This window comes from Caenorhabditis briggsae (assembly GCF_000004555.2).
Source record: "Caenorhabditis briggsae complete genome, chrV, whole genome shotgun sequence".
Taxonomy (NCBI): domain Eukaryota; kingdom Metazoa; phylum Nematoda; class Chromadorea; order Rhabditida; family Rhabditidae; genus Caenorhabditis; species Caenorhabditis briggsae.
In genome coordinates this window covers 898701-915290 of record NC_013488.2, presented here as the reverse complement: position 1 = coordinate 915290, position 16590 = coordinate 898701, and the positions used below count along the sequence as shown (strand labels likewise).

The following is a 16590-nucleotide window of genomic DNA, read 5'->3' as shown; positions in this document are numbered from 1 at the left end:
TTTCCCAGTCACGACGTTGTAAAACGACGGCCAGTGCCAAGCTTGCATGCCTGCAGGTCGACTCTAGAGGATCCCAAAATTCGGTTACTGATTCTTTAATTTCGGTTACTGATTCTTTTTGATTTCTTTAACAAAGTTTTTTTTTCGTCAGGCGGGACGGGGGCGCATCTCCGCCCCGCGCGCTCGGGGCTCCCGCGTAAAATCGGGAGCCCCGTTGCCAACCCTACGACAAACGAACGATCTCTAAGAGGATACGTTTGTTGGGTGGAGCCAACATATCTGTAATATCAAATAGTAGGAATAGGCAGTTTAAGATTATGAAACTTACGGTACATCAACAACGAAATGCTGTGATCTCTTCTCTGGCTCATTCGGATCGTATTCCTCAAATTCGATCGTCTGCCGAATGAGATTTCCATTTACTCTACATGTGAAATCCATTTATGTAGAAACTGAATAAGATCTTGGTGTGTCAGGGTAGCGCATTTCAACCACATGTTGCGACCGGCGAAGTTCTGAATTTAAATAATTTGAACAATTAAATTGAGAATCCAAAAAGAAACAACAACTCACAAGAAAGTAATCTGGTCCGCACTGACAATCAACGATAATACTCTGCACTAGAAAAAAAGGAAATTCTTTTGACAATTCTCCAACAATGCTTGATAAGACAGACAGAAACTGACAATTGGGATATGTCGTCAAAACGTTCGTTAAATATTGTGGGTCTACAGTGTCGTCTTTTAACAAAATGTCTCTCACACTTGTAATGTTGGGAAGTTTTCCTTTACATTTCACCGATAGGTACAATTGGAAAGTTTTAGAATAATGGAATAGTGATTTTAAATGATCTTGAAACGCTTTCTGAATTGACATTGGCTCGTTGGCACATTCTATTCGGTTTTTAAAACTCCCGTCTTCCTCGCACCATGAATCGAAACTGAAAAGTATTCTTATTTAGTGAAAAATAGATTACTCTAAAAGTATACTAAATTGTATATACAGTAGTCTGTATGGTACTCCTTGAATTCCATAGGTGTGTTCTTTTGATCTTCCAATAAAATTGATGTTTCTTTTCTCATCTGTTTTTTCTATAATTATTAGTTAATCTCTGTGAAACTAAGCGAGAAAAAATTTATTGTACTAACAGTAATCACCATTTAGGCTTATCCCAGGGTGGCGATGTATTAGAGGTAGCGTTCTAATGCAGGTAGCGTTATATTACAATTCGTATGGTATTTCATTTCACTATCATTTGGCAAGTATAAATCTTTTGTTCCGAACGTCTTTGATACTAGAACTATGAATAAAACTCACTTTGTATCTGCTTTGTAATCCATTCCAAGTTTTATAGTCAAAACTTCCTCAAAGCCAATGTGTCACGATGCAGCACTGATGTTACAGTCAACCATTTCATATCATTAGTCACAATTCCAATTTGAAATGTGTCATATCCGTCGCATTCGTCAAATTGAAATGTTAATTGGTGAGCCCTAATTTGTGCTTGTTTCACAAAAAGATGAATGCGGCGGGAGTTTATACTAAGTAGGAATATGCCTGGTGATCCATTTCAGTCACAACCATGACGCCAACTAAAGAGGGTAGTTTGAGAAAAATTTTAAATTTGAGCCAATTTATCTCGGTCACTTCAGAAGATATCATCTGATAAAATTCTTGTTAAAATATCACAAACATTTTATCAGTTAACGCATTCTTGATATCTCTTATAGGAATCGAGATAACAGAGCTCAAGCTTGACATTGTGGGGGCAGCCTTCTATTACAGGTTTTACGGTAAACACGATGAAAGTATATAATTAAAAAAGCATGTGATTTTAAGAAAAGTTTGAGAAGCCCTTTTTTATTCAGAAAAAAAGAAACAGAATTTTTTCTTCTCTAAATTGTACATAGAACTTTCCTGGGACGTTTCAGTGTTCTTCGGAAACGTTCAAGATTGTACTGATTCCTTTTCTAACTGTTCAGGTTCCAGAAATTTCTAGAATTCAATGAAAAACTAGAGAATATTATTTTCTCCTCTGTTGGTCGGTTTATCAATTTCTACAATTTTTCAGACCGTTCCACAACTTTTTTGAAAGTCCGAGAAGATGCATTTTTTTTTTTGAAATTTTTTTCTGTTCTAGTGAATTTCTTTTTTTTAGCTTCTAATACAATCGCAGTTCAAGACCACATAAGTTTAACGACCCATTCAATTTTTTTTGCCAGTTTTTTACCCAGTTTTTCTATCACTTATCAGTGATAACAAGTATTATTTACTTTTTTCAGAATTTTTTCAGCACTTTTTTTTTGATTTTAAGTACCAATTTGATAAGAAAACTTCTGATTTCCAGTCCAAGTGCCCAGTTGCCAACACGAAAAACTCGCACAGCGCCAATGCACGAGATATGCGCCAGGCTGGCGCACCTCTTGCGAATACTTTCTTTGACGTTTCCTTGCTTCTTCCACTGAAATTCAAGATATTTCCATGAATTAATTGTCTCAAAATAATAAAAATCATAATATTTATAATTCCAGAATGTCAAAAATTGTGCACGACGCCGTTCAAAGTCTCTTCCCAGGCAATTGTTTCGAGGAGTTGCTGATCAACTTCAACTTCTTCCATCGTAAGCTATTTTATCTTTTTTTGTTCCATAAATATACGAAATTTTTTCAGCAACATGCCCAAAAGCAGTGCTCAGTCGTGGACTTGGATTCGCCATTACACTTGGCTCGATTCTCCTCTTCGTTCCGCAGATTTTGAAAATTCAGGCGGGTAAAAGTGCGCAGGTTAGTGCTTTCCATGGGATTTTCAAGCATTTTATTTGAAATTTTCAGGGAATCTCCGCCTCTTCACAACTTCTCGCTCTCGTCGGAGCTATTGGAACGGCTTCGTACAGTTATCGATCAGGATTCGTTTTCAGCGGATGGGGAGATTCGTTCTTCGTCGCTGTTCAACTTGTGATCATTCTCCTTCAAATCTTCCTGTTCAATGGACAAACAGCTCTCTCAGTTGGATTCCTAGGAGTTGTGTCTGCTGTTGCTTACGGTGTTATCAGTAAAACCATCCCAATGTATGTGTTGACATACGTTCAAACCGCCGGAATCCCGATTGTCGTTGTGTCGAAGGTAACAGATAATTCTCGAATTAAAATCATTTAATCTACTGCTTCAGCTCCTTCAAATCTCTCAAAACTACCGCGCCCAATCCACTGGTCAACTCTCACTGATCTCCGTGTTCCTTCAGTTCGCTGGAACTGTCGCCCGAGTGTTCACTTCTGTTCAAGACACTGGCGACTCGCTTCTCATCATCTCCTACTCAACAGCCGCCGTGCTCAATGGTCTCATTTTCGCCCAATTCTTCATGTATTGGTCCAACGCGGAAGCGACTAGAAAGAAGAGAAACTAGCCGGGAAGCACATCTACTATTGCAAATTATCTAAATTATATCTTAAATACATGTAATATGAATCTCTTATTATTTTAGCTATTTATTAGATAGACAAGCGGGTAAAAGAATGCTCCTAGATAAGAAAAAAACAAAGAAAACTGTCACACAGTGATTGGGGTGAAAAAGTGGGTGAAAAGTAATCATCAAACAAGTAAAGTAAAAACTCATGAGTCGGGTAGGCAGTAATAAATATACACTTTGAGATATGTGGGTCGTTAGAGAGAAGTCAATAAATATATACATATATGTAGTGGAATTAAGTGGAGGACAAGAATGCGGCACGAAAAAAAATCAAAGGGCAGAAACAGGAAAATTATTAGGTCTTCAGACTTCTGACTAAGTCTTTTTCAGACTAAAGACAGAAGTTTCGTTCCACCAGCTTTTTGCACGTCTTGCATTTCACTTCGCAGCACCAGACGAATTGACAATGGCACGGCTCGTCGACGATTTCGCGAGTCGTTCTCCAGCCTCGTCCACAGCAAATGTTCGAGCATTTATCGCCGCATTCTCGATCCTTGACGTCGATTGCGCAGTAGTTGGGTGAAGCATCGAGATAGATGAGCTCGTTTCTCATTTGCTGAAAAAATGGAATTTTGAAGTGAAGTGAGACGTTTCGGGTAACAATTAAGCACGCATCGCGAACAGGCATCTGAAAACAATGAGCTGGCCATACTTGTAACGGGCCGGGCCGGGCTTTTTCCCGAATTTCAGAGGCCCGGCCCGAGCCCGGCCCGGCGGGCCTGTCATTCCACAAGTTTTGAAAATTTCAAAAAACACATAAGGGGGGACCCTTTTGTGATGTTTTTCGATCAAAAAATTTTTCGGGTTTTTTAATATTTTTTTTGATCAAACAGACAAACAATCCAAAAAGCACAAAAAATATAGAAAATTGTATTGGGAGCTCAAAATTCGGTTCAAAATGACAAAATTTTTGCTACCGGGCCTTCCGGGCCTTGAAATTTTCCTCAGACCCATGAGACGTTATCCAAAAAAGGCGCTTGCGACAGCCATGCTGGCACGCGACGCCGACACGCGACGCGTTCAAAATTAGCTCGGCGCCAAGCGCGATGCCGCCTAAACTGAACAAGCAAAAACCGAGCAAAACTAAGCAATAACCTACCTTTGAAGAAGCGTCCAAAGTTTTGACGTATCTTTCTGTTCTTCCGGAGAGCCCTGCAGACGGTGTGCTTCTTACAAACAGCTTCTGATCGTTGTTAGTCACAAGTTTCGCGAGTTGATACTTCTCATGAAGACGTGCGGCAAACTCATCGAACTTTGGCATCACCTTCCAGCAAGTCTTGGTGACACAGCTTCCCGACACTCCGTGGCATTTGCATTCTCTATTCATCGCGTTGGCGAGAAGACGTCGGCCGACGCGATTGTTGTGCAAATTCATCTGGGAACGTGGCTCGGTGGCGTGTTGACGGTCGTATTGGTCGACGAATTTGCGGCCGAACGCGTTGCCAAACTTGACGTTGTCCGAGCATCCAGCCCATACGAAGTCACTCGGTGAGCGGCTAGCGGTGGAAGAAGTTGGGTCGGTTCCCTGTGGCGTCTCTCCACAACCGCAATCGTCGATTAGGCCCTGGAAAAGCGAGAAGTTAGGAAAATAGAAAATATAACATTCAAGGAAAGCAATCAAGGTCATTTTGCCGACATGCTGCTGACTCATATAATACTTACCTTCGAACAAGCGCGAGCCAGTGAGTGAGACACGCCGGCTGCGGAAATCGCGTACACATATGCTGATTCACGGGAGGCAACTGAAAAGAAGGGTGTAATTTGAAAATTGGAACGGGACAGGTGCTGATTTTGCTTACTCTGTAGAGGTGATGTTCCGACACCTGGGAGTGTGAGTGTGCAGTTCCATGCTTCTCGCTGGAACGTGTACTCGCAGGTGTGCAGTGCGCTTCGAAGTCCGGAGATCTAGAAATTGAATTGTTTGAAAATGAAAACTAGCTTGTGATCCTTACCAAGTACTTGATAATGTTCGGATTCTCATGGCACATTCGCTTCTGCTGTGGCGTCAATCCGGGAACATTTTTGCAGAGAATCGGCGAGTTGGACGTTGTGGGTGACGACGTGTCCGCTTTCGAAAGCAACCTAGAAAAGGTAATTTTGGTTCGTTCAAGGTCTACGATTTTTATAGCTCATAAAATCCTATTGGTGGTGCCGAAGAACGGCTGTCGTCGGGGGGATTACTGTGATGTTGCCAAACAATTTTAGGCGGCGCGCAATTTTACGATCGCCTATGGGACCCTTTCGGTTCTCACCGACAGCAGGGGCTTTTATGACAGAAGGAAATCTGCGGTACTGTGGGAACATATGAAAGAGGGAGTAGTAGGAAAATTCGGCTAAATGCAAGCACAGTGTTCGAATTGCTGTGGTAGGCGGTTGCGCTTCAATGAGTAGGGGACGTAGCAGAGGTTTCGGCCGTTTAAAGTCAGCGTTTAGGTGGAAAATCAACTAAAAAAGGAGAAATTTGGATTTCTAACGGCCTAGAATTTTGCCACGTCACATTACAGCACAGCAGCATGCTCATAGCTGTACGAAGCCTATGAAGGTTACAGACATTTTTGAACCTTGCTGATTACTACGCAACCTAATAATATCTCAAAACACTTACCACCATGAGTTAACCGTCGTCGGTGCACAGGCGAGAAGACACGCCAAAACGAGAAGCGATCGGATGAGCATAGCTGACGAATAAATATTCTGATGTCGTCGGATCGAGATCGAGAACGACGAACGAAGACAGGGGGGCGGAGCTTGTTGGGGGTTGTGCCCGCGCGCGTTCTGCAAAATGAATGCGTTATTGAGGTGGGATCCCGCCCCTAGGAAGAGGTCAGAAAGTGGGAATGGGGTAAGAGCAAGTCCACCTTCACCTAGTTATAATAATAAAAGATTTAAAAAAGAGGACACAGGTTCTGGTGAGTACCGTCAACAAGATGTTTTAGGGGCTGTAAAATATGGTATTAGAGAGATAAGATTAAAAGAAACGCCGCTGTTGTTTCGAGACAACAGACGTTACAGCAGACGGTCGAAGAGAAGCAATGACGAAGAAAATTGAAATCCATGTCAAAGAGCTTTTTTTTTTTTCGGCAGAGAGTTCGCAGAAAAGAAAGGCGCAAGAAAAAAAGAGACAAAAATCGAAGGAAACGAAGGTGCGAGGAATTTGGCGCCAAACGAAAATGCTTGCTAAAATTCTTGGCGCGCATTGAAGCGGATTTGTAGATAGATAATTTTAATAAAATTTCAAATGATATTCTACGAATTCGACACGAATTATCAGGCAAGGAAAGCGAAAAACTGTCGCCGGAAGTTAGAAAAAAACGCCACACTTTTCGAGGAAATTTGCAGCGCTTTACAGTAGCGCTACAGTAGTCACCGAAAGTTTTGTTTCGCGGTGAAACCATTTTATTTTTTCCGAGGGTTTCTTGCATGATGAGAAAAGAGGAAATAAAAAAGAAAAAGGAAAATTTTCCGGAAAAAAAATTCAGCCGGAAATTTCGGGAAAAAATCGGAGCTGTGAAAGAGAAATGCCGACGGTCTTCGCCGAAGGTACCACAACGAAAACTACCGTAACCCGAAAATATTTTAATTTTCTGGATTCATTTTCTCGATTTTCGTTGTCGTTTTCAGTCAATTTCATCACTATAAAATTGTTAATTTCCGAATTGCAGTGAAAACCGAGAAATAAAACATTTTCTTTGCCTGGCAACAAGTTCATTACGAACGGATATATCAAAGGCGCATGAGCGAACTACCGTATTCTTTGAGTCTATTTTGAATTTTATTTCTCTTTTTCCTTAATTTTTTGACAATTTACATCGAAAAAACTATGAAAATCGTCAAAAACTTGAGAAAATAAGAGGTTTCTCAGGCAACTAATAAACGGAAAGTATAAATATTTTTAGATTACGGTAGTTTTCGTTGTGTGATCTTCTATAGCCCCGAATTGTTTGTATCAGGAGAATAGCATAATAACAAACTGTCTGCACCACCTCAATCCACATCTTATCTATTCTATGAGAACCCTCCGTCGGGATCCCACTGCACACTAAAAGGTGATAGTCTACAGTCTGTCCCAATTGTAGACGTAACGGAAGGAAGGAGGGACTAGATTTACAATCGTTTATTGCTCTGTTACATAATTGCGAAACAATAGATTATCTATGAGAACGTAGAGTGTGAGTGTGACAATCATAAAACCATAACTTGATTCCTGGGAATAGCAGATATTAGAATTTTTGAGTTGTTGGATTCAGATTTGAAGGGAAGACAGAAGAATTGAATAATAGCTTTTCTGGAATTGAAATGAAGATTAACAGACTGAAAACCAGGGAAACCTGTACTCCGGCGTTCTCCAAAAATATACAAAAACATGAAGGGAGGAATTACAAGTCACAAGCCAACCGGCCCATCTTCGAACCATGTACACCGTTGCTCCCTCGAGTTTTAGAACCTAAAAGGGAATGTAATCTGATTATCAAAAGGAATTCTAGGCTTTGTCACCTCCGACAGAAACAACGAAGCCATTGCTAAAAACCACGTACACACATAAAACGCTATGATGACGATGAGAGAGTTGAGAATTCGATTCACAGATTCTACAGTTTTGATGTGCAGATTGTTTTCTGAAATTCCTTCTAAATAGTATGTCAGATTGGGCTAACCGACTTTTCAGCATGTTACACTTGATATGAGTCCAGGTATATATTATTATGACAGAGGCGGCTATCGAAAAATTGAATGCCAGCCAAATTTTTAGAGATGTCTGGTAGAGCGCAGTTACTGGGAGACACACAGGTATTATGATTTCGTCTGGAATGTTACTTTTGAAGACTTGCACTTTGAGCTCAATTATCTCGATTCCTATGAAAGATATTAAAAAGTGGTCAATTAAGAAAATGTTTATCATAATATCAACAGTATTTTATCAGTTGATCTTAGTTTGATATCTTTCACAGGAAATGAGATACACGAGCTTAAAGAGGTCGGCTTGGGTGGTGTTCTATTAGAGTGTTTACGGTAATTGTCGAATAAAAAATTTGAACATTTCACACGTGACTAACAATTTTCCAAACAACAAAAATTACAAAAAATTTTCAAGTTAAAAAATGGGCATTTCTAGGTCACGACCTAATTTTTCCTAGGTCATGACCTAAATTTTTCTAGGTCATGGCCTAAATTTTTCCAGGTCACGACCTAAATTTTTCTAGGCCCCGACCTAGATTTTCTAGGCCATGACCTAAATTTTTCTAGGTCATGACCCAAATTTAAAAAGAAATTGCAGAAATTTTTTTTCGAAGTTTATAATATTTCACAGCGAATAAATCACGAAAAGCGCACAAACAGGTATTATGATTTGTTCGGGAATTTTATTTTTGAAGACTTGCACTTTGAGCTCAATTATCTCGATTCCTATGAAAGATATTACAAAGTGGTCAACTGATAAAATATTTTTCATATCATCAGCAACATTTCATCAGCTAACACAATTTCAAATATCGCTCACAGAAATTGAGATAATTGAGCTCAAAGGGCAATTATAGGTGCCCGTCTATTAGAGTGTTTACGGTAACTTTTTTTTTGGCTTACCTGCCAAGAAAGCATATTTTGAAAAAGTGACCAGTAGAGAGGCAACGACACAGAACACAAAACCAATGATGTAATGGGATATTGGAAGTTTTGAGTATCTGAAGTTTTCATTAGCAATTTAAGCTCAAAAATGCTTACTTGACTGGAAAAGACACTTTATACAACCTGTCCAATCCTATAAATAAACTCAAAATACTCTGCATATTCATTGCGAAAATTCCATAGAAGGAGAATAGAAAACAAGTGGTATTGAAGATATCGTAGAATCCAAGCAACATCATTATTCTTAATTGAGTCTGAAATAGATTACGAAGTTCGGATTGGCTCTAAAGCTTCCATTCGGTCGGGAAACTTATCCGACCGACCGACCACCGACCCAGCCAGCTGTCGGTCGGCGGTCGACGATTTTAGACCAACGGAGATGGAAGCTAACTTCGCTTCTCCTAGGAAACGTACCACATAGACACAAACTACAAAATTGAAAAAGGCCATTATCCCAATCAGAATACAACATCTCGTTTGCAAAGTTTTAATTTTAAATGTCACCAAAAGAATAGTTAGATTTCCAATCAAACCGATAATTGATAAAGCCATAAAGGAAATGATAATAGGAAATGAAACAATATTTTCAGTCATTCTGAAAATTTTTTGAAATCGGAAACCGACCAAGAAAAGGAACCAGGCAAAAGAAGTTAATTATATATGATTATGGTGGCCTAGAAAACCAAAAGAAGACTGAAAATCTAGGATGTCAGGTACCAGGCTTGGTCGGAATCGGAAAATCGAGTTCTCGATTTTTCCGATTTTTTTCGGAAAATTTTTTCTCGAAATAATCATGCTGCGTTCAAAGTGAAGAGGAAATCTCTACTTTGTATAGTTGAAACGGGTGCAACAGTAACCCAAGCGCGGCGAGACCCGCAATCGGTGTCGATTTACGGGGTCGATTTAAGGTGAATTTTTTTAAAATTAATTCTTTTTTGAATGAAAACATACTTTAATCAGGGTTTTCATTACTTTTTCAACATTTTTTTTTCGGTTTATACTGTTCTTAATAGACTTCTTTTATTTTTCAGTGATTTTTTACCTTCTCTCACTGAAAACACTTGGTTTTTTTCAGACTCTATACCCAGTCTCGATACCCAGCCACACCTACAACCGAAAGAAAAGGAAAGCTAAGCGAGCTAGTCGTTGCAGTAAGATCGAAGAATTTGTTCAAAGCCAAATGTGGTTTTCTTCAGGAACACACAAAATGGTTTAGTGAGCGAACCGACATGGATGAGAATCCTATCAAGTTTTGGACAAAAGCAACCAGTCAAGAAGTCTTTCCAACACTTTACCGGCTTCACCTTCGTTTTTTTTCTGCTCCTGCAACAACGGCCGAAGCAGAAAGGTTATTCTCGTCGGCGAAAAATATTCTCACAGATAATAGGAAATTACAGAACGCAGAAAATTTTTCCAAACTTCTTATTTTGCAACAGAATGTAAAATTGATGGGGTTTCATCAACAAAATTCAAAAAATAATTAATACTTTTGTTACTTTTTGTTGCTTGTGCTTGTTCATCTATTGTTTTCCATTTCATTTTTGTGCTTTTTGTTTTTTTTTGTTGTTTTTGTCAAATAAACTGGTAATTTTTGACTAATTGAAATTCGAGAAAATTCGAGAACTCGATTTTCCGGAAAAAAAAGTCGAGAAAAAATTCGAGAACTCGATTTTCCGGAAAAAAAGTCGAGAAAAAATTCGAGAACTCGATTTTCCGGAAAAAAAGTCGAGAAAAAATTCGAGAACTCGATTTTCCGGAAAAAAAGTCGCGAAAAAATTCGAGAACTCGATTTTCCGGAAAAAAAGTCGAGAAAAAATTCGAGAACTCGATTTTCCCATACTTGTGAAGGGCCGGCCCGGGCCGGGCCGAAACACGAATTTCACACGTCCCGGCCCGGTCGGCCCGGAAGTTTACCGCGAACTTCAAAATCTTGAGCGAAAAGTTGAATCATTGTTTCGAAAAAAGGTATTCAGTGTTTTTTTTCTTCGAGTTATTTTTCAATACATTCTAAAAATCAATAAATTCATTTTCAAAAACAAAAACGGCATGATATCATAACAATTTTCAAATATAAGTTGTTTATCGCTTTGACAAAAATGGCGGCTGTTTAAATTCATTTTTCAAAAATTTTGTTTTTTTTCTGCCGGGCCCTGAAAATTTTCTCTCGGCCCGGCCCGGCCCGGCCCGGCCCGGCCCGGGTTTGTTTTTCCGAACAAGCCTGTCAGGTACTAATTTTCTGACATAACAAGAAAGAAAAAAAAATATGAAAAAATGACACAGACAACGCCTTTTTGAAATTGACGGTGTCATACTTCTCCCCGGGGTAAATTGGCTTGTTTTGAATCTTTTTTTTTCGAAGGAACCAAATTTTTTTGGTTTGATTGACGCCATTGAGTTTGCTTGAACTTCTGAGTCAACATTTTAAGTTTTTTTTAAGGAGAGTATCTCAAGGGATGCAGTACCGGTGAAGAGTTTAATGAGTTCACCAAAGCTCAACCACATCGTCAACTTCGAGCTCAATTATCTCGGTTGTTATGTGAGATATCAAAATTTTGTCAACTGATAAAATATAGATGATATTATGATAAATAATTTATTAGTTAACATTTTTTTAGATATTTTTCACAGGAGTCGAGATAATCGAGCTCAAAATTGGCGGTTTGGATAGTCTATCAGAGAAATGTGGTAGACAATTTTGATGTCACAAAAATATAGTAGGTTTAGTTGGAAAATACGGAAAGTTTCCAGGTTTATTCAATGATAATAAAGCTTCAATTTTGTAGTTGACAATTTTTTGTACAAATTAATCCAAGCGAGATATTGCTTTGATAGAAGCCCACACTATACGTTCACTTTGAGCTCAATTATCTCGGTTTCTATGAGAGTTATCAAAATTTTGTCAATTAATAAATTATTTATCATAAAATCGCTGATATTTTATCAGTTGACAACTTTTTGATATCTTTCACAAGAAGCGAGATATATGGATTCAAAGTATGGGGGTTTCAGATAATACACAACAACAAGATTTGACAATTTTCAAAAATTTTATTTTATACAATTTATTAACAGTCCTTCACTCCAGCATTTCTGCACTTGGTGTCACTGGATACTTTTCGGGAACCCTGAAAAAATTTCAATTCTCTAAGCTATGGGAAAATTCCTACCGTATTCCTAAGAATGTAACCGTAGCCAGCACACAAAACGTTGATAAGATTATTATATGAGTTTTCAACAGAGCCTGAGCAGAATAAAACATGACCACACAGCTAGCGGCACTCTGGAAGTTTCTAATTGTCTATCACCCATGATTAGAACATTGTGATAAGTACCTGATAAAATCTGTAAACTGCAAATGCTTCTATCCGCTTATCATGATCATAAATATCACTGAGAATTGTGTAGCATTGTTGATTGAAAATTGTGTCCCCTACACCAAGCAAAAACCCACTGATTAGGACCACATACGGACTGAATTTATATTTTGGAAAAAGCCAAAAAAGTCAGGACCCTTGCCTCGGTTTAAAATACCCTATGGCATCTGTCGGTTGAAGCGGAGATTCATTGGGGAACATCAGAAAAGCCAACAGGAAGCATGTCATGTGAAGCACTGCCGCAAATAGAACCATCTTCTTCCGCCCGATCTCTCGAACGCGTGCTCCGAGAAGAGACAACGCAAAACATCCTGTAATATCCCATCTCTTCTAATACCCAAATCGTTTCATTTTTTCGCTTTTATAAATTTCAATTTAAATCAACTCTCTCCAAAGAGAATTATTCCAAAAATTAAGGGTGTTTTTGTTACGTACCATCAGAATGACTAGAATCACCATGATTATGTATGACCGCCCTAGTCGCAAACTCTCATCATAGGATGTAACAAGTGGCGAACATTGCTTGCCGCCGCGACTACCACAATGCGCGCAGCCGACACTTCCCGGGTTCCGCCGCCCGCTATACTTTGTGTGTGAAGTGGGCGGGGCTTCGCGGGAAGTCAGCAAGGCGCGAGAGAGAAGAGACGCAGACTTGCGGTTTTTCTAGTGAAAAAATTATAAAATCTCACCAGAAACATTTCCGATTCCTACGAAAATCGACGAAATCGCATTGAGATCTCTTGTATTCCCTAACGCTTTTGTAAAAGAAACCATTGTTGGGAAAACGACCGAATAAAATGACAACTCCATTCCAGTGTACAAAAATGTTGATAGAAGGAAAAGAAGGTTACGATCGAAGGATATTTTAACAATTTCGCCTGAAAAATCAGAGAAAAAATGAGCAATATTACTGTAGTTTGATTTCAATTAGCGTTGCGAGCATAGGTCCGGTAATACCAACAGGTTAAAATTTTTTAGGTTATTGTAGTTTTCGTTGTAGAACCTTTTATTTTTTGATTTTTTCATAATTTTCATTGTTTTTGAGCAGTTCTTCGCGATTTTTCCAAAAAAAAAATGCTCAAAATCGATGAATTTCATCGGAAAATCGAAAAAAATAGGCCAGAAAGTAATTACGAAAATACATATTCCTTTAAATGCGCCTTTGAAGATGTCTCTACCGGTACAGTAGGTTTTTCGGCCGCAACTTGCATTGAAATTTAGAAAAAAAAAACTCACAAAGATGTTTGAGGTACGGTACTTGATACCTTTCAGCTCTAAAATGAGGTTTAGGTAGGAAAAATCCGATAACTATTGACACCAATGTACATACTAAAAACGATAGAATCACTGTTCGAATCTGAAAATATGCAATTAAAAAATACTTATTTAAAACTCACTAAAGGCATCTGAAACTCATTTCCAGATTGAAATCTGTACAGGATCAAGAGATAGGATCCTCCGAATATCAGACTGAAAACATAAAAATGTACGGAGCAGAAGAGATTTAAGGTCCCACGAGATTTGAGATAGCCCCCATAGATTTGAAGAATTTCGATCCAAAGTGTGTGGTTGGCAGTTCTGGGCTAGGTAATCAAACTGTCCGGTCCATAGTACTGTAATCAAAAAACTCCAACATCTCCAATTACATCCAAAGACCTACACGATCCAGAGAATCCTGCACATGCGGCCGAAAAATATAAAAAATACTCATTCATCCATAGAAATGCGGCCTCGAACATTGCGTAACCAACTAGTCCACCCACAATCGACCATTTCGGTGAAATTATCTCCACAATTGGTGTGGCAACGAAATGTCCAACTGTGAACACTAGATAGGTCAGAAAGGCACTAAAAAGTATTACTAACTGGATAATTGTATAAAAAACAAACCTATAATAACCTGCATGCCTATTGATACCTTCTGTTTCAGCAACACTTTCAATGAGAGTCTGGGATAAGGCAGCTGGAAAAAGAGATCTAATAATTACAAAAAAAATTTTACAAAAACGGTTGCCCTGAACCAGGATCGAACTGGTGACCTTTAGATCTTCAGTCTAACGCTCTCCCAACTGAGCTATCAAGGCGACGAGAGGAAGGGAGAGGCATTGCATAGAGGAGAGTAGTGTCTTTCTCCCCTCACTTCCACTCGTTCCGACAAACTTACACAGCGTAAAGAAGGAGAAGAAATTGAAGAAGAAGACTGCTCCTAACTGACAAATGTTCCATGTCGGTTGGGACAAACCGAACATTTGGAGACTGAAAATTATAATGAGAATGGATAGATTAAAGCGGATATAATCAATCAACGCTAGAGAACACGATAACGGTTATGCTTTGTAGTCGTCGTCAATAAAAACCATACACTTCCTTCTTCAAAAGGAGAGATTGTCTCTTATCATGTGCTTGTGTTATCTGTGGAGGTGTTATTTTTTTGACCAAGTTTATTTTTTAATAAAAACAATGCGTCATTGAAAAGAATTAATGAAAAATATGGAGCCAAAACATGTAATAGAAGAGCCCCTTAACTTTTATCTTTGAATCAATTTATCTCGGTTCCTGTGAAAGACATCAGAAAGTGGTCAACTGATAAAATATGTTTGAAGTCATAATAAACATTTTTTCAGTTGATCACTTTGTGATATCTTTCACAGGAACCGTGATATAAAGGCGAAAAGTACATGTATAGGGTGTTCTTCTATTAGATTGTTTACGGTATTAGTTTTATGGATACAAGACATCGAAATAAAAACTAAAGTACATATAAGAGAAGCTGATGAGTTAAAAAGCGATTTAAAGATTTTTAGACGAAAAAAAACCCGAATCCATGAGAAAAAAAGGCGTTCATAGATAGTAGGGGAAGAAGGCCCGTGGGGTCTGATCGTTGTTGCGGGTTCTGAAAAAATAGGAAAATTGGGATTACTCGAAAACTGGTCGGGGAAAAGAGAGACATCAGATACCGAAATTTTTTTGTTGGTTTTTTTTTCTTTTTGAAATGAAATCGAGAGTATGTGTCGAACAGGTGGACCGAATGTTCTTGGTGGTTGTTTATTGCTATTGGAAACTTGCGAAGGTTGGAAAAATTGAAATCTTGAAAAAAAAATTGAATTTTGAAACTTCCTGAAGTTCATATTTTTGTAAAATGTATAACTAAGAAAAAAGCTTAATTTTTGATTTGCAGTCGCCGGATTCAGATGCCGTAAAATCTTTAGTAGAAGGGCCATCTAACTATCAAGTTTGAGTTAAGTTATTTCGGTTCCTGTCGAAGATACGGAAACGTTGTCCACTGATAAAATGTTCATCATAATTTCACATAAATTTTATCAGTTCAAACATGTTTAATATCTCTCATAGGAACCGAGATAAATTGGCTCACAGTTGACAGTGTGGGAATCTGTTCGTTTTGGTGACCAGAAATCTAATGTTACGTTCTGTTTCTGTGTACTAAACTCTACTTTGCCAAAACCATCTCTTACCGTCAAACCTTTAAAATTTGAGCTAATTTATCTCGGCTAATATGAAAGATATCGAAAAGTGGTCAACTAATAAATTGTTTATCATAAAATCACAAACATTTTTTCAGTTGTCACATTTTTGATATCTCTCATAGGAGCTGAGATAAATTGGCTCACAGTTGACAGTGTGGGAGCCCTTCGGTTTTACGGTACTCCCGACGTGAGTGGATTACGGTAAATTACGGAAGACTATCAAAACTCACAATCCTTGCTCCACATCAATATCATCCAAACATCTCTTTGGCCTCGGATGACGTGGCGATGGCGGTGGATGAAGATGCTCGACGTCGTCCTCCTCCCCATTCCGTTTCGGCTGAATCTCTTGATACTGGCTGTCCATGAAAATCTTTTGTGTCATCAGAATACAGTATACCAGAACCCAAATGGCGCCAGCGACCATAAAGATTGGGAAGATGTCCGATAGAGCCATCCCTTCACAGCATTCCTCGATTTGTTCTACAGTGACTTCAGAGGAGTCGGTAAGGAGGAGGGAGAAGGTATCGAAGGAAGAGTTACGTGCATGAATCATCGCGACGAACAAATTTGTTAGATAAGTGAATTAAGTGGCTGAGAAGAACATGTTGTGTGCAAGATCATAAAATTCGGACGGCAGTATT

General features: G+C 38.7%; 7 protein-coding genes and 1 non-coding gene across 8 annotated transcripts in view; 3 read left to right on the top strand and 5 right to left on the bottom strand.

Moving 5' to 3' along the window:
- The window catches only part of CBG11280, a gene marked incomplete at both ends in the record, with an annotated part of 3379 nt that extends 894 nt beyond the window's left edge, over positions 1–2485 (top strand). The window contains 2 exons of the mRNA XM_002635020.1: positions 2072–2139; positions 2283–2485. Coding sequence (XP_002635066.1) covers positions 2072–2139; positions 2283–2485 — 271 coding nt within the window. The remainder of the gene's footprint in view (positions 1–2071; positions 2140–2282) is intronic.
- A 47-nt stretch (positions 2486–2532) lies between these two features.
- CBG11281 lies at positions 2533–3402 on the top strand (the record flags this gene model as incomplete). Its single annotated transcript, XM_002635021.1, has 4 exons — positions 2533–2620; positions 2671–2783; positions 2832–3122; positions 3169–3402. The coding sequence occupies 4 exons, from the start codon at positions 2533–2535 to the stop codon at positions 3400–3402; spliced, it is 726 nt and encodes a 241-aa protein (XP_002635067.1).
- Positions 3403–3796: 394 nt separating this feature from the next.
- Cbr-mom-2 lies at positions 3797–6141 on the bottom strand (the record flags this gene model as incomplete). Its single annotated transcript, XM_002635022.1, has 6 exons — positions 3797–4021; positions 4565–5029; positions 5128–5207; positions 5265–5370; positions 5418–5547; positions 6071–6141. 6 exons carry the CDS (start codon positions 6139–6141, stop codon positions 3797–3799), a joined length of 1077 nt encoding a protein of 358 aa, XP_002635068.1.
- Positions 6142–7647: 1506 nt separating this feature from the next.
- On the bottom strand, positions 7648–9326 carry CBG26892 (the record flags this gene model as incomplete). The annotated part of the gene is made up of 5 exons (XM_045236562.1): positions 7648–7750; positions 7794–7909; positions 7960–8081; positions 9046–9143; positions 9184–9326. The coding sequence occupies 5 exons, from the start codon at positions 9324–9326 to the stop codon at positions 7648–7650; spliced, it is 582 nt and encodes a 193-aa protein (XP_045099185.1).
- Positions 9327–9927: 601 nt separating this feature from the next.
- CBG11283 lies at positions 9928–10571 on the top strand (the record flags this gene model as incomplete). The annotated part of the gene is made up of 3 exons (XM_002635023.1): positions 9928–9995; positions 10163–10238; positions 10284–10571. Coding segments are annotated over 3 exons (432 nt in total), but the record flags the coding sequence as incomplete, so codon positions are not given.
- A 1592-nt stretch (positions 10572–12163) lies between these two features.
- On the bottom strand, positions 12164–14710 carry CBG11284 (the record flags this gene model as incomplete). Its single annotated transcript, XM_045236561.1, has 11 exons — positions 12164–12212; positions 12255–12367; positions 12420–12558; positions 12619–12772; positions 13151–13339; positions 13698–13818; positions 13859–13931; positions 13978–14074; positions 14122–14309; positions 14352–14424; positions 14626–14710. 11 exons carry the CDS (start codon positions 14708–14710, stop codon positions 12164–12166), a joined length of 1281 nt encoding a protein of 426 aa, XP_045094577.1.
- CBG29095 lies at positions 14473–14545 on the bottom strand. Its single transcript has one exon. It is a non-coding gene (tRNA).
- Positions 14711–15302: 592 nt separating the features above from the next.
- Positions 15303–16403, bottom strand: CBG11285 (the record flags this gene model as incomplete). Its single annotated transcript, XM_002635025.2, has 2 exons — positions 15303–15354; positions 16177–16403. 2 exons carry the CDS (start codon positions 16401–16403, stop codon positions 15303–15305), a joined length of 279 nt encoding a protein of 92 aa, XP_002635071.2.
- Positions 16404–16590: the final 187 nt, after the last annotated feature.